The sequence below is a fragment of the Phodopus roborovskii genome, unplaced genomic scaffold (genome assembly GCF_943737965.1).
Source record: "Phodopus roborovskii unplaced genomic scaffold, PHOROB, whole genome shotgun sequence".
Classification (NCBI taxonomy): Eukaryota; Metazoa; Chordata; class Mammalia; order Rodentia; family Cricetidae; genus Phodopus; species Phodopus roborovskii.
Genome location: NW_026126547.1, coordinates 3,255,337 through 3,279,046, shown reverse-complemented (window position 1 = coordinate 3,279,046; position 23,710 = coordinate 3,255,337). Strand labels below are relative to the sequence as shown.

Here is a 23,710-nt window from a genome sequence, read left to right as displayed (position 1 = left end):
ATACAGCTTATGAACTGCACTGGACACTGCCTTCTGTTATGCTTCAGAGATGCTTCTTCCCAGCAGAGGCTAAGAGGCTGCAGCAGTACCTGCCTTGGAAGGCAGTGTCTCCTCAGAATGCAATTTCTCCTCAGAATGCAGTGCCTCCTCAGAATGCAGTGCCTCCTCAGAATGCAGTGCTTTCTCAGAATGCAGTGTCTCCTCAGAATGCAGTGTCTCCTCAGAATGCAGTGTCTCCTCAGAATGCAGTGTCTCCTCAGAATGCAATGTCTTCTCAGAATGCACTACCTGCAATCTAAACATGGAAATGGGTTTTTAAGCCTCAGCAGCAGTTCAGGTTTAAGTCATACTTGTGGAAACAGGTTGCCATAATAAGGCTGGCCTACCTTGCCAGTGCATTTCCACACTGATTCCTGCCTGCCTCATGCCTGTTTAAGTATGTCTCTCTCTATGGATTAAGATCTGCTCAAAGATGCTGTCCTCCCATTCCACCCCTGATGGTGCAACCATCTTTGTTTTGTGGCTCAAGCAATTAACATTTTACAGAAAGATGGTGAGATTCAAAGAGAATCATCTCAAGTTCACTGTTAGCTACACTTTGCATCAGCTATGAATGAAACAGGGCAGCTCCCCCAAGACCTCTACCAAGCTGTTTTCTTCCTAAATTAGGGATAGTGTGACATTCCTGTCTTACCAAGATGAGATGCAGCATTGGCAGAGACATTGTGAGGGAGTTATTCTAGGCATTGCAGGGCTGTGTAACTTATGAGAAGAGGGAGTCACCAGTCACGATGCACAGGGAGGGGAGGAGTGACAGACATAGCTGGACCACAGTGTAAGACACAAGTCAGCCGGAAGCATGACTCTAGGTGGAGTACAGTGGAAGAGACATGCCCAGCCCCTGTGTCACTGATGTCGAAGAGTGAGGGGTATTGTCTCTTTCCAGCCACACGTGCCCTTAATACACAGTGATGCTAACCATGTTCCTCCATTGGTTTCTTCTATAGGTATCACTGGACTTGCACTACAACCAGCTCGCTAAGGTGGCCCTGCTTTGAGGACTCTACCCCACACCAAGTAGACACTCAGGCTCCTTCAGTTTCTTTCCCAGCAAAGTGGCTCAGTGAATGCTGTGACCAGTTCCTTGTGACACTGACAGTCTCCAGCAATGGACAGAACTCTTCTCAGGCCTTGATATTCCTGTCCACCAGTCCTGACCCGGCCTTCAGGTACTTTTGTCTGGTCATATGTAGCTGAGCACTCTGGTGGCTGCTTGAAAGGAGTCTATGTTCGTGGAGACCAGTGAAGTTAGGCTGTGTGGGAACCACACCTGGTGGCCAGGGAGGGGCTGGTTACTTGGATAGTTCTCCTGTCTCCTGGGCTAACAGTGACACACCAGTGACTTTCAGAGTCACTGGGTCCTTCCTGTTACATCACCATCCCCAAGATGGAAGACCAGTGCTTGAGGCTGATGATAGAAGGTGGCAAGGTGATCTGATTTCCAGACTCAGGAGCCTTCTAGGGATTACAGGACTGAAGGGATGCATGTGTAGGTCCAGTTGTGATATCTTGGAGCATGAGAGATTACCCATAAACTCTTCATCCCTAAGACTACCAAAGTACTCACATGTACAGCCCCAAGGACCAAAAGCTGGTACCAGAACTTAAGGTGAGCTGCTAGGATGGGCAAAGACACAGAATCATCTGGGTTCTTCCTTCAGGGTCTAGGCTACATGTGGCAGAGCAGGGGCTGATTTCCAGGAGAATGAAATTCAAGGATAGGACACAATTATACATTCCTGAGACCGGCATACCTGAACACTTATGAATAGTTTATTTCTGGAATTTTCCATTTATTGTTTCAGATGTTGGTTGACTGCAAGTAGCTGAAACTATGGACAACAGCTACTGCACACATGTACACACACAAATACAGAGGTACACACCAGCATGTGACAGGCTGATTCCTTTTGAGGAAGCAGCAGACATGCCTTGCCATGGTCCTTCTCGCCTCCTGCGCTTGGTGTTACATGGTGAAGTCGTGGCTTGGGATTTGCCTGACAGTGAAAGACAAAGAGAATTCTGCATGCCACTTAGCAAGCCCTCTCTATACTCAGTCTTTTAAATTATCCTCAAGTCCTGTATGAAAGGAATCCACATGGTGAGGCCCAACACAGTCCCTCACACCACCTGATGATGTCCCAAAGAACCAGGCTTCATAAAATGTTCTTTGGGACTCAGCCCTGGGCTAGCAAAGAGCCTGGAGAAATTGCCAGGATATAGCTACAGTGACTCAGAAATGTGTGTATGGAATGTGAGACCATGCAAGGTATAACTCCTGTGGGCACTGTAGGGCATGGGGCAGCTCATGACCCAATAGCTCTGCACAAGTGGGAGGCAAGGCTGAGCCAGATGACCGTGGCAAAGGCAGATGGCTTGGAAAGGCCTAGGTGAAAGTGGTTTATAGCTATAGAGGCAAGCATGTGGCGGAAAGGTAAAGAGATAACTCAGGTATTGACTTCTGTGTTTGGGCAGCATGGCCAGAGCCAAGACTGAGTGACAGAGAGAAGAAAGCCCAGGACTATTTGACATTGAGGAAATCTCACAGTGTCTCTGAACTTAGTGAGGTGTGAATGTGCTTGTCTGGTGGATTAGGTCAACTCATGCTGTGTAAAGTCTGGAAGCCAGTTACATGGTCTGTGCTAACCCCCACAGGCTGTGGTAATACACTGAGTGCTCATAAAACAGAGCCAACACAGATGGTTCAAACGTGGCCAGCCCACATGAATGCAGCCTAAGGATGCCCGTGGGTGGTATTTTCCTACAACTTCAAATGATTGCCTGTTCCAGATTCCTCCACATCTCATGGGTCAACTTTAGAGACACCCGTGCAAACTGGAATGAAGAATTGTCTCTCAGAGCTGTGTGTGAAGACTGTGGCAATGTACCAGACCTCACTTATTCCTGGGATCTCTTCCTAGTCAATGCAACAGAAAAGAACACGTTGGAAGGTAACATGGCTACTCTCTTTCTAATAAATAAAATAGCTCAGGGTCATTCTGTGGTTGCTGAACCATTGCATCTGACCTACCCACGGCTGGGACTTCATCTCACTTCAGCCCAGACACCTAGTGACAGTCCAAAAATGGTTTCTAACATATGTGCTATAAGGAGGTTGAGCCCAGACTTACTTAGGCAATTTTATTGGTTGAGAATTACAGGAGGCCATTGCAAAGGATCTGTGGTGAAGCTCACTGTCCAGAGAACTGTGGCCCTGGAAGCTGACATATGTATTGGGTCTAAGCTCTACTTTCTTGGCATGCAACTCCTAAAGTGCTTGGACTTGCTCTGATCACACTTTTTTATGATAATGAGCTGACAGGTGGCTAGCAGCCCCTGAGTATCCTTGAGATGAGGCCTGGCCATCCCAAACACTAGGGCAGGATGATGTAATCAACCATGTCTGTGTTAGGAAGCTTCCAGTAGAGCCCCACAAGGACAAAGATCACTGGTGGAGGCTGGATTTCCAGAAAGGGCTGGCAACTCCGGCCTCTGCTCACACACCTCACCCTAGGGACCCCTTAGCTTCTGTCATCTGTAATGCCAATTTACAGTTGTTCAGTGAAAGCATTTCCCTGAATTATGTGAGCTTCTGTAGGAGCGGGTGATGGGAACCCCTGTTTAAAATCAAATAACCATAAAACCATGTGGACATTTCAAGATGGGATGGACGGAGAACCAAGCTCTCAGATGGCCATTTGATGCAGTGCCCAGGTAGACAGCATGAGGACTAAATTAGAGGGGACCAGCTGATGATGCTTCTGAATGGCTTGCTGCTAGTGGGGTGAAATGTCTGTATCTTTGGGCATCTTAGAGGCCATCTGTGTGGTGAGGCCAGATCAGTTGAGTCTGAGCCTGTGTGTCTTATCCGACCTGCCTCTCTTGGATAGGTGTCCAGCAGGCCTGGTTCTAGCTTTCAGTCTATACTGCTAAATGGGGGTGGTAAGTTACTCTAAAAGATTCCACTCATGTGGGTGAATGATGGTGATCCAATTTGTCACTCTAAATGGGAAGTCGAGGCACACTGAGTGTTGGGACAGAGTTTATTCAAGTCCCAGTTGAAAATGGCCACAGAGTAAGGGCTCCTGAAAAGACACCAGTGGGCTCTCTGGCATTTATACCCCAGGGCAGGACTTACATTTCAAACTGGTTGTTAGAACTGCATTGGTCAGTAGAAAGAGCACAGGGTGTGACCGGCAGTTACTCAGTGATGTGAGGCATTCTGGGAAGTAAGGAAGGTGCCTCACTAGGGTGTAACTCCTGCATGTCAGGATGTCTGAAGAAATCCACCAGGCTGATCAGAAGGACCTGGGGCCAGCGGGGAAGAGGGGGGAGTCTATGGTCTCAGGCACCCCCTCTTACAGCAGTTCAAGGAACACGGGGAAACAAACCACTAGTTCACTGTCAGGGGCACCTTAGAAGACACAGGCGGAGGGGTCTGTCCTGGTCAAAACAAAAGCTGCCTTTTAAAAGCGGATTTTTCATCTGTGATTTTTTTTCTGTCCTTGCTCCTTTATCATAATTCCTAGTGAGACTTTTTAGAATTATTTACTGAATCCTCCTTATCAGGGAGGGGAATGATGACTAGCAGAAATTGCTTCCAGAATACAATGCCACTCATTCACACCGTGGCTTGTAGAACCTGGTAGGGTGACCCTCTAGTCTGAACATAGACTGGCAAGAGCTTGCTCCAGGGAAGGACTGGGAGATCCTTTTCTCACTTGTACACATTTAGGTCATGCATTGGCTTCACAGCGCCGGGCCAGAGCCATGTGCCAGGACCTCGATCCGAGCATCAGGTTTCCATGGCTCTTTAAAATAGTATAGTGTTTCCTGAGAAGATGTGTTCATTCACCCCAGATAGGGCACAAGATGCACCAATGATGGACAGTCTACTCAAGTCAGGGGCATCGCTGAAGGGTTAGTGACAGGAGCGCAGGGGATGTAGAAACAGATGCGTCACCCAAACGCATGTGTACGATGACTGTGACAGCTGCCACACTGCAGCCCCACCCTATGCACTCTAGTGCCCACCCCCAGACAACTTACAATTGGGAGAAATGGCTGGAATCTTGGGTGAGAATCCCATGGCTGCATCCCTGCTTCTACTAGGGAGCTTTGCAGCCAAGACCACTTTCCCTGTTGTTTTGTTTCTTGTGTTTGCATGACTGCAGCAGCCTCAGCCCTGTGATGGCTATGGTCACTCCAAGCTCACAGAGAATTCCTTCATCTCCCAAGAAGACATGCTTATGTAACCTGTATATGTTTTTAAGGTGTTGTGTGTGTTTGTGTGTATGTGTGTCTCTGTGTGGTGTGTGTGTGTGTGTGTGTGTGTGTGTGTGTGGTATGTTTATGTATGGGGGTGTGCAGTGCTGTATTGTGTATGTGTGTGTGTCACGTGTGTATGTTGTGGTGTGTGTGTGTGTGGTGTGAGATGTGTGTATGTGCTGTATTGTGTGGGAGTGGTATGGGTATATGTGCATGGTATGTGTGCATGCGTCTGTTTGTGTGAGTGTGGTGTATATATGTGCTGTATTGTGTGGGAGTGGTGTGTATGGTATATGTGTGTGGTGTGTGTGTGTTTGTGTGTGGTATGGGGGGTGTATATGTGCTGTATTGTGTGGGAGTGGTGTGTATGGTGTATGTGTGTATTATGTGTGTATGTGTGTGGTGTGTGTGTAGTGTGGGGTGTGTATACGTGCTGTATTGTGTGGGAATGGTGTGTGTGTGTACATTATGTGTGTACATGTGTTTTATTGTGTGTGTAAGTGTGGTGCATGTGGTGTGGTGTATGTGTGTGTGTGTTTGTGTGGTGTGGGGGTGTGTATGTGCTGTATTGTGTGAGAATGGTGTGTATGTGTCTCGGGGTGTGTGATCTGTGTGTGGTATGTGTGTGTATCTGTGTGGTGTGTGTGGTGGGTGTGTATATGTGTGTGTATGGTATGTGGGTGTTGATGGGATGCCACAGTGCACATGTGGAGGTTAGCCACCATTACAAACTTCAGGATATTAGATTAAGATCACCAAGTTTCAGCAGCAAGCACCTTTACTAACTAGCTGAGCCATCTTGCAGTGACCCCATAGCCTGTATATTTTTAAAAGACCGATATTTTGTATTTTCAGCGTGGAATTTTAACCCTGTCACTTGTGTTTAAGTCCCTTTCTGCAGCACTGTGGGGCTGCTGGGTTCTTCGGCATTTGGGGCCCTTCTGAAGTTGTCTCAGTCAGGCCCCAGAAGATCACAGACACCGCACTCACCAGAGCAGTCATCCAGGCCCCTGAGCTGGACAGCTCTTCCCAACCTGGGGAGCACCTCCAGAGAGTTCACAGCAGGTGGCCACCACATCCCCTTGGCGGGTCCCCTGGCAGGTTCAGGGGAACCTATGGAGGACTACGGCTCAATGAGTCCAGCACTAGGTTCCTCAGGTGAACAAACTTTGATGATGAGCACCCCAGAGGGAAGCTGGCCGCCTTCCGGCTCCTCCCCTGCCTTTGACGGTAAGTGCCACACACTGTTTCTTATATGTAGGTATCTGGGAAGGAGTGAATCAAAGGGGACAGATTGAAGTCACTCCCACCTTTGTTCATACTCAATGCAGAGCCCAGGCCTCCAGTTCCCTCTGTAGCTAAGCTTGAATTCCTGGTCCTCCCGTCTTTACTGTTCAAGCACTGGCATTTTGACACGTGCCACTGAGACCCAGCTTAGAGATATTTATTCTTGACCCAAATATGAGTGATGGTGGTCCAGGGACACAGATAAATATTGCCCTTAAGTATGTTTTCCACAGTGGAAGTGGTTACATTATACAACAAAGAAAATTGTATCAAATACATTGTGTGTGTGGGAACCACCAATTAGTGGCTTACAGTCATGTGTGGGAACAGTCATCTAGGTTCTAGACTGACAACATTTTTAGCTGTGGATTGGTAGCAAATAGTTCTCTGCTAAGAACACATTTTAAAGGTTTTACCAATAGTCAAAAAGATGTTTAGTGGGAGTGGATAATGATGACACTTTTAGGGGACTAAAATGGTTTGGATAGTTTGGTTCTGATCTGAAAACTCTACAGGATCATGACATTCTATTCCTTCGGCCTTGCAGGATCTTGGTGTGAGGGGCTCTAGTCTATAGCCTTCAGCACTCACTAATTGTGTCTTCAAACAAAATGTCATTTTTTCCCTCTTGTATAGATTTTGAAGCCTATTATAATGACATCCAAGAAGATGTGCCATCCCTAGGAAGACAGCCAGGTAAACACTTTTATGACTGTCCCCCTGTAGAAGAGTCCTGCACACAGACTCACTATGCAGCAGCCCTCCTGGATTCTTCATGTTTGTCCCTTCATCAAGACCACCTAAAACTCCCCTAGGGAGTCTTGAAATGGATACTGCAAGCCTCTCTCCACAGCACAGACCTCACCCCTGCCTGACTTACTGCTGCAAACCTTGAGCTTCCAAACTCCCAGTGGTCTCAGGCACAACAGTAGGCAATCCAGACCCGAGGTGCCTGGCATGGTGACCATCGGCTAGGTCTCCCCGAGGGCTCTTTCCACCTTACCTTCTTGCTCATCCCTCTCCCTCCACACTGAATTCTCCCTCGGCACTATGATGACTCCTGTCAGTTCAGTTTCCACTGCTATCTCTTCTAAGCAGGTGGCTTCTGAACCAATGATGTCTTACTGTGTCTGTCCCATATACACCTGACATCTTCACAAAAGCTTCACGCTCGCTCATTCTCGTATCCCCAGAACCATTGTGGTGCCCAGTGCATTGGTGAACACGGGATAATTGTATCATGTAAACAGGTGTATGGTTGATGATCTATGTTTCTGAAGAACAGACAGACCGAACACTGGCTCTACCTGTCTAGTGAACAGATGGGTGACAGGAGCATGCTGTATCTACCAAAGGAATGGGCAGGAGATTCGTTTGTTGACAGAGCAGAATGGTTGGTGTATCTTTTGAGAGATTAAATGGTTGAGTTCTGTTGGTCCTCTGATTCACTGCAGGGCTTTCTTCAGCTGCTTCTGACTTAGGGTTTCCTCAGCCCCTCTTGTTCCCTCCTGTGTGTCATACTTCTTTCTGTGGGATGCTGTTCATAGGCCGTCTTGGGAGGAAGAGAAGAGAGACCTGAAAAACAAAGTGTGTTATGGTCACAGGTTCTAGGGACAAACATGTGGCCCACCACTCGGGGCCTTGTGAGAAAACCTGACAGGACCATGAGCCCTAGCCACATTAGGTTTTCAAAGAGAGGAACATGATAGGCAGTATGTCCTTCAGGATCTGGCAGTCTGAGTAATTCCAGTAGGCTGTGGACAGAGGAAATGATGCCTCGTACAGCTTTGGTACCTAATCACCTGGCTCTGTGGCGAGTAAGGAGAGGACTGTTGCCCAGAGTGTACAGCAGGATGGGGGGTTGTGGGGTGGGCGTGCTGGCCATGGAGCAGGTGGGATCTGCTCCTGACTAGGCCCTCGCTATCAGTAGGGACTGGTTAGGTCAGGACGGGTGGCCTCTTTCTTGCCAGAAAGGCAAGTTTTGCTGCTGTTTTGTGTATTTGTAGGACACTGAGACCTGATTGCATTGGTTGGCAATTCCTGTCACCAGTTTTGCCTCACGGTTTTCCAGGGTTTGGTTTATGGCTCCATGCTCCTGGTAGAAAGTCTTATCAGTGTGAGTGTGTATAAAGGAGGTTTTCTCTATGGTGGACAGAAAACAGGCCAAATAGGAAGGGACTAAGGACAGCACACCACCAAGGACCCACCCCCTTTTCACAGCTAGGTTCTACCTTCCAAGCTTTCCAGAACCTCCAGAAAAGGCACAGCCAGCTGGGGACCAACCATTTAACATGGACCTGTGAGGATAACTACAAATTCAAGCCATAAAAATCATACAGAAAAATTATAATTTATAATGCATACACAGGTCTCCTTCGGGGGTCCTGCTTATGCATGGCAGGTGCCAAATCATAATAGCAAATGGACAAAATAGACTTATCCTGTTCCTAGCATGACTTTCTGCCATGAGTCAGCCTAATTCCTCAAGGATTTTTGGTACCATGTCTTGTTTCTGTGGTCTCCTTTGAAGTCTTCAGTAGGTCTAGCATTGCCCCATGCCATTCCTCCCCAGACTGCATAGTCGATTTCTGCAGTCATAGCCTGCTGCCTGCAGTCACATGTCTACAAGGCATCCAGGGAACTTTCTCAGACACAAACTAGGTGGTCAGTTTCCTCTGGCCACTGGTGGCATCCTGCCATTTTCAAGGCAAAGGTTTCTATTGGTGGCCACAGGCAGGCATGTCTCAGCCTCACTACCCACCTTCTGGGCTCCATTCTGTTTCTTCAGCTGCCCACAGAGGACCATTCCCACCACACTTGGTTTCTACTCGGTCTGGAAACTTCCTCCAGATCTTCCCTGAACACATCCTTTGCCCACTGCTCCAACAGGACCCCCCCTTCCCCCTCCCACAACAGAAGTCCTCCCACCTGCTTTCTCTGCGAATCTGCTGTGTTTTTCCTGTCATTTATCATTACCTGACTGAATTATGAAATTCCAGATCACAAGGTGGAAGGGTGGAAGGAATACGAGGGCAGGAGGGGAAAGGAAAGGATCAAGGAGGGGAGAGATGGGGAAGGTACTGAAAGGAGGCTGATTAGAAGACACTAAGGTACAGTTCTTGAATACGCACACGTACTAAAGGCATTGTTTTAGATGTACCATATCTGGCAACCACAGACATGGGATTAGCATCAACCTTGAAGCGTTCATGTTTCACAAGACTGCGACCTTTCCCTTTCTCTCCTGTGCCATGATTTATCTTCCTAGGAACCAGCACCAACTTCCAGGAATCAGGACCAAGCATGGATGCCGAGGAGAGTGCCAGTGATGGGGACAACCTGCTAGGCCCTTTCCTCCACACAGGCAGAGCAAAGCCAGATTTCATGATCGACTGGCCCAAGACCCTGGTCAGCCAAGCCATCTTCCACGACTACACCTCCTCAGGTATGAACATGCTCCTTGCACCCTGGATTAATAGCCATTTCAGAAGAGTTTGGAATCAGCCCTCAAGTTCTCCCAAGTCTTTTATCTTAATGGATGAGTGGAACCACCTAGCCTTTTCTGTTCATGTTTGTCCCTCTGTGGACCAGTCCATGGATCCTTCTCTAAGGACGATGCTAGCTGCAGCTGTCCCCTAGGAGTCTCTAGCTGCAGATCAGCAGGGAGCTTCAGTTCTGGTGGCACCCCATCATGTGGCATCTGCCCGTCTCTAAGCTCCTGTATAAAGCAGATGTTCCATTTACATGAATGGATAAGTAAAGCTGGCCCTGTGAGGAAAAGGAATTTTTAACCTGTCTCCCCCAGCACAGGCATGTTGGTTTGTCTGCTCTGGTAGGTCACTGCCTTTCTGAGTATTACATGTGCGTAGGTCACCCCCATAAGCCTTTTGGGGAGGCTATGTATTTCATGCTATTTTTAAGGGGATTTTCTCCTTTCTCTCTCCAATCACTTGTCTTGTATCTTGGAGCTCTCCCAATTTTGAGGAAGGCTAAGCAGGATGATCCAGCTGACTCTTGCAGGAGAAGAGATAAAAAAATTTTCATATCTGGGCTGGAGAGAGGTTATGAGCACTGTCTTCTCTTCCAGAGGTTCTGAGTTCAACTCCCAGCAACCACATGATGGCTCACAACCATCTGTAATGAGATCCAGTGCCCTCTTCTGGCGTGCAAGCACACATTTAGGCAGAACACTGTATACATAATAAATAAAATAAATTTTTTTTCAAAACCAAAATTCTACAAAAACTTATTATGTCAATGATACTTTAACAGATAAGTCAAATTTATAAAATAAAAAACTCGAACACTGAGCTTATTGTTAATGTACAAGAAGAGATCTTATCAGCATTCTCTTGTTGGTAGGGAAATCTACCTCATTTCTGAGCTAAGGGTGACTGGTGTACCTCAATACTGTTTCCACTGGGTGAGGATGGCCTGCAAATAGGAATTTGGGCTCCTCAAAGAAGGCTGGTAACCCACAGACAAGTGTCCTTCCCAAATATGAACAGAACATGTGTCGTAGGGTCTCTATTGCTGTGACGAGACACTATGACCACAGCAGCTCTCATAAAGAAAAACATTTAATTGGGACTGGCTTACAGTTTCAGAGGTTTAGTCCACATTCTCATGGTGAGAAACATGGCAGCATGCAGGCAGACATGGTGCTGGAAAGGTAACAGAGTTCTATATCATGATCCACAGGCAGCAGAAAGAGGCTGTATCCCACACTGTGAATAGCTTGAGCATATGAGACCTCAAAGTCCACCCCCATAGTGAAACACTTCCTCCCACGAGGCCACACACACCTCCTCTAACAAGGCTATACCTCCTAATAGTGTCGCTCCCACATGCAGCTATGGGGGGCCATAGCCTATTCAAACCACCGCAATATTATTGCTTCGCCCCTGGGGGCCCGCTGACTGCCATTTTCATGTGGACACCTTCTCTTTTGTAGGTATCATGGGACCAGCTTTGACAATAAAACCATTCTCACTGAGCAGTGGCGAGATGTATGTCTTACAGGCCTCTGTAGGTATGTCTAGGTACAAGTTGGATCTGGTGTGGGGAACCATGAAGGCTTTGGTCATTATCATATTTTCTTTTCCTAGAAATAGCAGTGACTCTGCACTGCCACACCTTGCTCTAGGCCTCACCTCTCCCTTCTCTCCCGCTGCCTATCCCATTATTTGTTACTCACATTAGTTGCTGTGATGCTCTCCTTCCTCATGGAACCAGGTGCATGTTTAGAACAGGCTAAACAACCATCACTTACTGTCCCTCTTGTATATTTGACTTTTTTTTTTTATTAGATACCTAATGTCTTAGTTAGGGTTTTCATTGCTGTGCAGAGTCACCATGACCACAGCAACTCTTATAATGGAAAACATTTAATCAGGGTGGCTGGCTTACAGTTTCAGAGGTTCAGTCCATTATCATCATGGCAGGAGGCATGGCGGCATGCAGGCAGACCTGGTGCTAGAGTAGCTGATAGTCTTACATCTTGCAGGTAACAGGGAGTCGACTGACACACTGGACAGTATCTTAAGCATAGGAAACCTCAAAGCCCGCCCCCACGGTGACACACTTCCTCCAACAAGGCCATACCTCCTACCAGTGCCTCTACCTATGAGATTATGGAGGCCAATTACATTCAAACTGCCACACCTGAGCAGGTCACCTTCCCTGCATATATATAATCCCAACCATGTGTTATTGCCATTTTTGTGAGTGTTCCACGTGGGCTGGGACTTATCCACAGGCTTATCCTGCTCAGTGCCCCACAACTCTCCCTGCATTCCCATGACTCAATCTGAAAGCATTCTTTTGGATAACTTCTAAACATTCCTTCCATTTCTGGAGACTTTCATTCCCATTTAACAAACACAGAAGATTCAACTGATATGCAGGATCAATTCTTCATCTGCATTTTGCATGAGCCAAGCACAGTGGCCTAGCTATCATAGCAGCAGCTGGGAGGCTGAGGGAATTGCGCTTCCAGTTTTGCCTCCTGGGTTTCCATACATCCCCCCAAGGCTGTTTCCTGATGTTTCACTGAATGGCTCTGGAGCCTCCCGATGCTGTGAGTCTCCGCCTGCCCTGTCTAGACACCAAGGCCTTGGTCCCTGCTTCTGCCCACACAGGGATAATGCTTGCTTCTATTATAAGGGATACCTTTGCTTCTCAGTAGCTCATGTGCCACCTCCCCACCCCACCCCAGTTTTGAAATCCACCAAGGAACAAACTAAAAGCCATTCTCTTAAGCCATGCATCTTCTTTACACAGGAGATTCCTGAGAGTCTTCCCACGGTCCCCAGCTCTCCCACCTGGGAGAGCTGAGCTCAGGTGCCAGGTGTCCTGCTCAGCTGTCCATCAGTTAGCCCACCCAAAGCCTCCCTAACAGCGTCACTCCCGTGTGCCCTCCATCACGCACGGTGCAGTGTGGCAGTCCTTCCTTGTGTTATTTTGGGGGAATACTCTTGCCCCATGTCTGCCAAGCTATTCATACCCCAGGGTTGTTGGCTTGCTTCTTTTGCGGGGATTTGGCTGGTCAGCCAGGCAGAACTAATCACTGTGTCCTCTTGGATTTCACTTGTGTTGAAGGGCCTGTTCTCTGTGGCCAGTATTGTCAAATCACTGTTAAACAGGAAGCACAGGCAGAGTGTTCTGCCTGCCAGTGGCCACAAAAACAGTCCCCGTAGGACCTGATGAAGATTTTTGACAATGTGCTATACTATAGAAAGCCCCAGCCCATAATTTATCCTAACAGTATATTACTTTTTTAAAAATTGTAAATGATAATAAGTATTGTAAGGTGATTAATAGAGCAAAAAGTACGCAACATGGTGTTTAGTAACTGGAAAGTAACGATTACATCTGTTGTGCTACATCTGCCTAGAGAATTCTCAGATACATGTTTACGGCAGATTCTAGACATAAGCTGAGGACATTGAGGATATGGGAAGTGTGTATGTTTGTGTGTGTGATGTGTGTGTATTATATGTATGCATTTACATGCATGCATACATACATACATACATACATACATACATACATATTCTCCACTCTTATTCTCTATGCTGGCTGAAATCCCCATTCTGTCCTTCTCTTAGCTTCAAAGCATGCCTTAGTAGGCAAAGCTCAGCTCTACATAACGGTCAACCAAGTTCCACAGGACATGTCTTGTCAGGTGCAACCCCACAGTGGTCTGGAGGCACATACCATCTTCAGTGTCTTCTGCATGTCAGGGAAACCGGTATGTCAGAACCCTTGTCTATCCCAAGGGGTTCAAGCAACCACAGCTCTTGGAAGGAGTTCTTTGCTGGTGGGCTGCAGGGCTGGGCCTGCCCAGCAATGTGGGAAGGTCATATCTGCATGAATGGGGGTTTCTCCTACTAGTAAGAGCAGCCTCCTCATCAGAAAGAGAGGATCCTTGCAGGGCTTTGCTGCAAATTCAGGAAGTTCTGTTACCTATGAGCATACAAGTTGCTGGTAGGGGACTCAGCCTGAGTCCTAACTCCCTCAGCAGGACATGTCTGTGACCTACACTTGACCTCTTTGTCCTAATTTAGACAGTGTAAAAAGTCACTCTGCATTTTTGAAGAGGGTCTTGTGAGGATCTGAGGAGAATGAGGTGTGAAGGGACTAAGGGCCCCTTTGAAGTCAGATGGCGGCACAGTATGGGGCTGTGAATTTTCAGTCACAGTCCTCTGGCTATGGACACCATCTGTTCTGTTCTTCCCACGTTCCTTCTCAGGAATCTTCCCTCATGTACAGAGAAGGGGGTTGGTCACGACTTACAGGTTGAGAACCACTGTGTTAGGGGCTCCAAAGACAAGAGAGCTACCTGACCCAAGTGCAAAATCCTGCTTCATATGAAAAGCCCTTTGGCTAAGAGCAGACGAGCCCTATAGTGCCAGGAGGCCTCTCCCTTTTGTGTGTGCTGAGGATGATGCAGGCAGCCTGGGCTGGGCTACAAAACATAACCAGCAGTGGCCATGAGGGTGGAGGTGTGTTGCATTGATTGGTGATTCCATCCACAGTGTGTTCAGTTTCCCTTTTATTTATTTTTTTCCTCCCATGGATTGGATCATAGGACTTTCATTACGAATTTCGCTACTACATAGGAAACACTTCACACACCCTGTACCGTGGACGAGATACCCAGTACTACTTTTTCTTGCCAGCTGGTGAGACCTCGGACAATTACAAAGGTAAGTCACAGTGTCAACCGTGTGGCTAAGTATGCCTACTTATCCCTTCAAACAATTTCTCCTGGTTTCTAACAATTACAAATTACTAGAGGGACCTAGAAATTAAAATCATTTATTTACCTCAGTGAATTTAGGCTCTTTACCTGCCTTTTAATACAGAAAGAATACTAGGGACATCATCAGCAAATTAGGATTTTCATATCTCCAATTTCAATCAAAATATTGATAATAAGTATTAAAAGATATATGTATGTGATTATATGTGATCTTATATTTGATTAATATATGCAAGAATAGGGAATCCTATTTACTAATTAAAGAGCTCATATCTTCTGAATTTTGAACTTATTGTAGATGAAAACAAATTAAGATATTCCCTCCAAAAAACAAAATGTGGAAGACTGTTGAGTGAGCAAAGTGGCAATCCCTGTAACATTTAAGTTTCTTCTTTGTGTCCTCTTTGATAGAATGTCCCCCATGAACAGAAGACCTCACACTGGGTCCTATCTTTGAAAGGTTCCACTAACTTACAACAGTGTTAAGCTAAACACTAACCCTTAAATACATGGACCTCTGGAAGATGTTGCAGATCTGAATGACAGGAATCCCAATCCCAATGAAGTCTGTGGTGACAATAGCTTTCTATCCCAAGCACTGTCCCTTAAGCCCAATTCAGCACATGAGACCTGGTGTCACCTAATGTTGCTCATAAAGGATGTGACAAAGTGTCTGCTTTCACACAAGCCAGTCTGGTTAATGGGGAATGACCTGTATTTTACTTTTATTTTTAAACTTCTATGTGATTCCAATGTATAGGTATGAATGAAAGCCAGTAATGTAGAAGTTTCTTTGATTTGAGATAGTAAAATGATGTACTTGAATCTCCCTTCCCCTTTAAAGTCAACAAAATACTTTCTTGCTGACAACTTTTCCATGTCCTCCAGACCTCCGCTTGCTCCCAGGCTCAAGTCACACTGAGCAAACTTCTCTGAGCTTTGGAATTATGTTCTGATTAGCATGATGATAGTTTTATATTTGCATCTGAACTTGAGTTTTTCTAAAGCCAAGCAAACACACTAGCCAGCATAGTAGGCATTGCTGATTAGATAAAGGTGGTATTCATGGGTTTTCCATCCATAAATCTTCAAATGCTAAAATTGTATTCATCTGCCTTCTGGAAATTTTGCTCAGGCCAAGCACCTGCTTCTTGGGGGTGGCTAGAGCTGGGTCATAATAGCACTTGCCTTAGATAAAGACAAACCACAAGAAGCATCCCTCTTATGGTGCAAGTTACTTAACACCTGACATGTTCCTTACCTGAGAGCTGCATGTAGGGGCATGAGAACCTCTTTCCACCAGACAGCCATAGTTCTCAGAGCTAGACAGATGTCTAAATAGAAGACCTTGAATCAGGCACTATGTTGGAATGAAGAATGTCTTGACATAAATCTATAGGTCCAGATCTTAGGTCACAGGCCTGGAACAGTGTCAGTTAAATGTTGTTCAAATCCTTCATACATATGATAAGTACTGGTAACTGGTGTTATATTAGATTCCAGTGACTATCTGGATTCATAATTTATAACAGGATAAATAGGAGCAGTTAAGCAAAATAAATGTTCCTTATCTTGTCCCATCTTTTGCAGGAGTGAATATGACACAGTCATTACATCAAATTAAGTCTTATCTAAAACCCACTCCTTTTCTCCCATCCTCTCTCTTGATTCACAGTACATTATCTACAGTGGGGTACTTATTAAAACTGGTAGTTTCAGGGGTTCTCATAGTAACTACTGGCTCAGAATCTTGGGGGAAGGTAGATCCCAGAATTTTGCCTTCTTAGTGATTGGATTATACATGTCCAGAGCTCACTTCCTAAAAAGAACTGTCATCCAAGTTAAGTCTCCAGCCTTTAATAGTGGATTTCAAGTTGCATCTACTATGTAGATACCCAGGGTTAACATATGTGCTGATCTTCCTGTGTGATACCCACAACTCTACCTGTGGCCATCACCCAGGCCCCAACATCACCAGCAGGTGTCATCACACCTTTGAGCCTTTGTTATGTGAGGGGATTCCTAGGTCCATCCATTGCAGAGTCAGGATTACACTCCACATGACCCTGGTACTGCATTTCAGCACTTCTAAGGTTTTTGTAGACAGGGACATCCTGGAGGGCAGAAATGGTCCTACCTACCATGACCTTGTGAATGGATGATGACTTAGTCCCACTTTCTGCATCACACGGTGATGGCATCTGCCCTCTGTAACACCCCCCTGACCCCTACCTGATGAGCACTCATTGACCTTACTATGGCATTCAGATCTTAGGTTGGGCTGTGAGGTCTTCCCAGGACAGAAGAATCTTGAGGTCTTTTCTCATACCTTGCCTTGTTTTTGAATTCCTGGTAAACAATCCATAGCCATGGGGCAGAAGAGATAGCTCAGTGGTTAAGAGCATGCACCGCTCTTGAAGAAGACCTGAGTTTGATTCTTCCTGTAGCTCCAACTCCAGGACATCCAGTACACTCTTCTGGCCATCAAGACCACCTGCACTCACATGTGCATACCCCCGACATATACACACACATAATTAAAAATAAATTTTATAAGAAAAAAACTCAAAAAATTCTTCAAATTTGTTTGTGTTGGTTATCTGCTCCTGGGCATGGGGCCCAGTGAGTCTCTGTTGAACTAAATTTTCATTTACAAGCAGTTATCAATTGGAGATAACTTCTGGGTTAGGGATGGAGGCGTGTGTCCACTTCCCCTCTCAGCACTGAGATGCACCTGGCTTAGACCTGTGCAGCCCTGTGCATGCTGCCACGGTGACTGGGAGTTTGTATGTGCAACAGCCCTGTTGTGTCTAGAAGGCCTTGTTTCCTCCGTGTCCTCCATCATCTCTGGCTCTTACACTCTTTCTGCCTCCTCTTCCACAGGGTTCCCTGAGCCCTGAGGGGAAGGATCTGATGGAGTCCTCCCATGTAGGACTGAATGTTCCAAGGTCTCTCACTCTGCACAGTTTCCAGTTGTGGGTCTCTGTACTTATTCCCCTCTACTGCAAGAGGGAGCCTCTCTGTATGGCTGAGCAATACTGAGCATTGAATGTAGCTTTGTCTGCTTTCGTTTTCTTTCTTTCTTCCTTCCCTTTTTCTTTTTTCCTCCCTTCTCTCTTTCTTTTTAACCTTATAGATCGGTTCTCTCAATCAATATGTGTTTCTTCTGCTTTGGGAGGGGCCTTCTTTCAGATTTTTTTTTTTTTGTCTATTCGTTTTTTGTTTTTACTTTTCTTATTCTTTGATTTCTTTCTTTTTCAGATGCTTAATTGTTTTCTAGTGAGAGAAAGATCAAGAAAGAATGTGAATTTGGGTGGGTGGGTGGGGAGGATCTAAGAGGGATTGGGGGAGGGTAAGAGTAATCAAAATATATTGTATGAAAAATCTATTTTTAATACAATAAATCTTTAAAAGCAAAAAAAAAAAAAAAAAACCAAACAAACAAACAAAAAACTTCACCACTACAGCTCATGGTTTTGCTTAACAGACATTATATTTACAGATTTGTTGGTATCCTCAGTGTTGTATAATGTGGGAGGGAAAATAGCTTGCCTGAATTTTGCCCACATCCCATTCTCCATCACCTTACCTCTACTACTCAGCTGGTGATGGTGTATGAAGACACTTCTCCACAGCTGGTGTCTGGGATGACTCTCCTCTGTCATATTCCTTCACAGTCATTGTTTCTACTGAGATCACAGATGGCCAAGGCTCCAAGGTGCAGCCATGCACTGTGGAAGTGACCGTGCTACCCCGTTACCATGGAAATGCCTGCCCGGACAAGGACCTGTAAGTAACAGGGTGCAACAAAGACATCCTAGAACAGAGGTTATATTCCCTGGGGAGATGGCAAAGAACTCCTAAAAGAACAACACAAATTGCTCCTCTCTTGCTGGGCAAAAGCAAAGACTACCCAGGACCTGTATGAGGCTCTTTCTTTCTTTCTAAAACATATTTTTAAGATTTATTTTATTTATGCATCTTTGAGAGCATAGTGGGGTTACCTGAGAGCCCTCAAAGAAGACATTGAACTCCTGAAGTTGGAGTAGAGGACTGTATGAGCCACCTATATAGTTCTGAAAACTGAATTGGGGTCTTCTGGAAAAGCAGCAAGTGGTCTTAACCACTGAGCCATCTATCCATTCAACAGTTTAATTGAGGTATCATTTATACATTACATAGCTTATCTTTTGAAATTCTTCACACTTACAGAGCAATGTAGCCTTTAGTTTGGGGCTATTTGGTTATCATAACATTTTTGTACTAACAGTAGTCACTCCTGAATCATCAGTCCCAACTCCTACCTCCCAATCCCCAAAACCAAAATATTTGTGCCTGAAGATTTGTATATTTTAGAAATTTCATGGCAACAGAATGATGAAAAATATACTCTCCATTTCACACCTGAATATTGCTGAATTTCAGCCAGTACCATCAGCACCTCATTTTTAAATTACTCAATCATATTTATCCTACTGCCTCTATTTGTTTACTCATTGAACATATGACACTGCCTATTTTTTTGTCTGTAAGTCAGATTGTTCTGAAGGTTCTTCTGTGAGATTTGGTGAGCATTTTCATTTCTCGTGGGTAGAATCCCTGGGTCATATGATACTTCTTGCTTAGCACTTCTCCAGAGGGGCTGCACCTCTTGCCATTCCTACCAGCACTGGCTGAGGTGATTTTCCTCTGTGCTGACTGTGTGGGACTTAGTTTTTGTGTCAACTCAGTTCCAACTGAAGTCATCTGGGAAGACAAAACCTTGAGAGAATGTCTCCATCTAATTGGGCCTTGGGACATTCACATGCTTAATGATTGATGTGCAAAGGCTCAGCCAACTGTGGATGGTGTCCAACTCTTACACTGGGCCCATGGTCTTGGGTTATATAAGAAAGCAGACTAAGCAAGCTATGGGGAGCAAGCAAGTGAGTGGTGTTCTTCCTCCACTCCACTTCAGTTCCTGCCTCCAGGTTCCTGCCTTGAGTGCCTGTCCTAAATCCCCTCCATAATGGACTGTGACATGGAAGTTGTCAGATGAAATGAACCCTATCCTCCCCAAGTTGTTTTGGTTAGTGTTTTATCACAGCAACAGAAAGCAAACTGGGACAATCCATAAATGCTAAAGTGCATTTCCTAACTCTCATTTCATGCCATGGTACATACATGCAGGTCAGAGGACAACTCTGTAGAATCTGTTCTTCCCACCTCTGCCTAGGTTCTAAGAATTAAACTCACGTCAGGCTTGCATAAAAAGTATCTTTACCTACTGAGTCATCTCTCTGGCTCCAAGATTATTTTTGTGAATATTTTTAAAAAATGTATTCTTTGGGGGCTAGAGAGATGGCTCAGCAGTTAAGAGCACTTGTAGCTCTTGCAAAGGACTGGGATTTTATTTCCAGTGCCCACATGTTGGCTTACAACCACCTATAACTCCAGTTACAGGTGATCTAATGCCCTCTTCTGACTTCCAAATGCACCAGGCACACACATGATACACAGACACACACACACACACACACACACACACACACACACACAGGCAAAATACCCATATGCATAAAATATATAATAAATAATTTACTATTCTTTAATGTAGTCATATATAATGTGTTTGATCACATTCATTTTGAGTCTTACACACTTTGTTGATCTCTTGCTGTTATTTTGTCCATTATTTTTAGATAGCATTACTAGCTCTGAAGTCCTCCCTGCCCCTCCAGTACCATCAGTTTCTTTTCTCTTGTTAGATTCCCTATGTATTCATAACTGTTTCGTACAACTCCACAGTGTTAAGTCTTTGGGCAATTGTGCACACATTATAATGTGATAAGGCATTCACTATTTAACAATGCATCGTGAATGTTTGTGCACCAGGGTTTTAAGCTTTTAAAGTTTTTCAGGATTTCATTTTGTATACAATAAAAATATCTCTGACCAAACTCCCCCTCCAATTCTCTCCTTATGCCCCAATATGCCCCCTACTTTATATCTTTCTTTTCTAACAACCCACCAAGTATAAGTTAGTGCTGTCCATGGGGGGTGGGGTTGACAACTGGAGCATGGGAATCCTCTGAGTGGCCATATCCTGAAAAAAGAATAAGTCTCCCTCCCCAGCAACTTTCCACTGCCAACAACTCCTTAGCCAGGGGTAGAGCTGAGGCCATCTACCCATCTATGCTGGGGCTGCGCTTGGCTTGATCTTGTGTAGGTCTTGTACGGGTAATCTCAGTTGCTGTACTTTCATGCTTGTGACCGTCCTGTCCAGAGAACAGCACTTCACAGGTCTCCTCCCCATCCTCCAGCTCTTGCCTTCTCTCTGCCTCCTCTCCCACTGTGTTTCCTAGGCCTTGAAATGATGCGGTTAACACAGATGAGGGCTCCTTCCCTTGCTCTTCACACTTTGACCAATGATATAACTTTTACCTTTCTGGTGAGTTGGACCATTTTATGATTAGAATCTCTCCCTCTTGATCATTAAAACTTGCTCCCAGTTCTTTTATTTTTAGCCGATAAAAGTATAACCATTCTAGGTTCCCTAAGGCATCTGTCTGAACTGATGCCTACTTGTTAGAGATTCAACCATAGCATTTTTCTTATTAATACATTTTATTTAAATTAGAAACAATCTTATTTTACATATCAATTACAGTTCCCTCTCCCTCCAATCCTGCCATACCCCCACCGACATCCCATCCCCCTTCCACTCCCTAGGGAGAGTGAGGCCTTCCATGAGGGATCATCAAAATCTGTCAAATCATTTTGGGTAGGGCCTAGGCCCTCCCCCGTGTCTCTATGCTAAGAAAGTATCCCTCTACGGGAAATGGGTTCCCAAAGTCTGTTCGTGCACTAGAGATACATCCTGGTTCCACTGCCAGAGGCCCCATAGACTGCACATTCCCCCAGCTGACACCCACGTTCAGGGGGCCTGGTTTGGTCCTATGTTTGTTCCCCAGCCGTTAGATTGGGGTCCATGAGTTCCCACTTGCTCAGGTCAGTTGTTTCTGTGGGTTTTCCCAGCATGGTCTCGAGCCCTTTGTTAGTCACTTCTCCCTCTTTGAAACTGGATTCCAAGAGTTTGGCTCAGTGCTTAATTGTGCATCTCTGCTTCTCAACCATAGCATTTTATAGACATTATCTTACACAATGGATTTGTTAAACAAAGAAAGAAAAAGTATACTTTGTGCGAACTTGCTACCCAGAATTTCTACAACCCTGTTTATTTTCTTCCTATTTTTCTGTTTGTTGTTCATTATCTCTATTGTTTGGTCCCCAGATTCACAGATGCTTTTCTCAAATTCACTTTTCAAATTCTACAGTGAATTTTCGTTGTTGTTAATGTACACAGAGCTCCAGAAATTCCATTTAATTTTATAGAAAATGTGTAGCTTTCCTTCATTGCTGTTCTATATTTGATCAGTCACCATAATACCCTTATTTAATTTTCAAAATTATCTGTGTTTAGTTCTTTGAATGTATTTATGATTCCTGCTTTGAAGTCTTTGATCAATCCATCATTTGGGTTTTCTCACAGGAAGCTCCTGTTGTCTACTCTTTTTTCCTGTGTTTGAGTCAGGCTTTAAAGTTTGTTTGGCAGTCTCATAAGATTTCATTGAAAACTGCACCTTCTGTATAATATATTCTGCCTCTCTGTGTATGGGACTGGTTTTCTGAGGCTTCCTGGGGCTGCTTTTGTTTGCTTTGTGTTTTGTTTGTATGATTATTGACTGTAGGAGACTAAGTCTGTAAACATAATTTCCATAATTGTGTAATCTGTGCTATTTCTTCTCAGACTCATTTGTGTGTTTTCTCTTTCACCTGGCTCCTACAGTCTTTAGTCAACATGGCATATTGCTTAGTATGTGATTCATTGCTCACCATGCATTTTTATTTAGTTGGAGTTTGTTTTACTTTTGGAGATTCAGCTGAGTTATTCAAGTAAATGGCGTCTTACAGTCATATGAAGACAGTGTAGAACAAGGGCTGGAGAAGGCATCGGCCCAATGCACAGAGCCCTAAGACATGAGGTGGCCTTTCCAGCTGCAAATAAACTTATCATTCCACTCATAGATAAGTAAAACACCCAATTAATAAAATCTGAAGTCATAAACCTGTGATTTTTGTACACTGCTGCAAATATGATATATCTTTTCCCTCTAATTTGAGTCTGTACACAATGAGCTCTTAATGGTTAGGCTGCCTACGTAGCTTCAGCCAGCTATAGCCACTGTGTCTTTAGCTCTGGGTCACATTCCTTAATTTGTCATGATGCTTATATATTGGAATCTGTTTGACATGCTGTGTTTTTCAATTCTAATCAAAGGTGATGTGTTACTAGGATTTTAGTAACATGTCCAATTGTGTTTTGCCATTCCCTTTTGGTTAAGACACACTCAAGAACAAATTCCACTCCACCTTTGGTATAGTAAAGTCTTACAATCTTGTCAAACCATCACAATTAGTTCTGTGTTTCCTTCAGATACAACTACACCCTGGAAACCCTGTCTTCTCTCCAGCTGGTGGGGAGTTACACGGAAGTCATGAACTACATTGCCATGACCACTGCAATCCTGACCCGTTTGTATGTGGAGAGCAGAAACACATCTACATGTGGCCTGTGGTCACAGATACAGGATGTATTGATTTCTTCAGCATGCAAAGTACCTTTTACAGACCAGGTATGGCCCTGAGCAGGATAGCAGCAGTCCTCTGAAATCAGGCTTCTCAGCAAGGACTCCTGCTCCTACCGTCCAGGCAGGAAAGGGGCAAGGTATGCAGGCCACTAAGGTCCTGTGCATGTTTCTGCTTTATAATAGAAAGAGTGATACAAGT

General features: G+C 45.0%; 1 protein-coding gene across 1 annotated transcript in view; it reads left to right on the top strand.

Moving 5' to 3' along the window:
• Positions 1-23,710, top strand: part of Pkd1l1 (polycystin 1 like 1, transient receptor potential channel interacting) — a 119,748-nt gene that overhangs the window by 38,331 nt on the left and 57,707 nt on the right. Inside the window, exons 16-25 of the mRNA XM_051200565.1 lie at positions 1,008-1,229; positions 2,851-3,011; positions 6,430-6,558; positions 7,252-7,311; positions 9,884-10,060; positions 11,570-11,647; positions 13,725-13,867; positions 14,708-14,825; positions 18,559-18,670; positions 23,358-23,556. Of these exons, the coding sequence (XP_051056522.1) occupies positions 1,008-1,229; positions 2,851-3,011; positions 6,430-6,558; positions 7,252-7,311; positions 9,884-10,060; positions 11,570-11,647; positions 13,725-13,867; positions 14,708-14,825; positions 18,559-18,670; positions 23,358-23,556 (1,399 nt within the window). The remainder of the gene's footprint in view (positions 1-1,007; positions 1,230-2,850; positions 3,012-6,429; positions 6,559-7,251; positions 7,312-9,883; positions 10,061-11,569; positions 11,648-13,724; positions 13,868-14,707; positions 14,826-18,558; positions 18,671-23,357; positions 23,557-23,710) is intronic.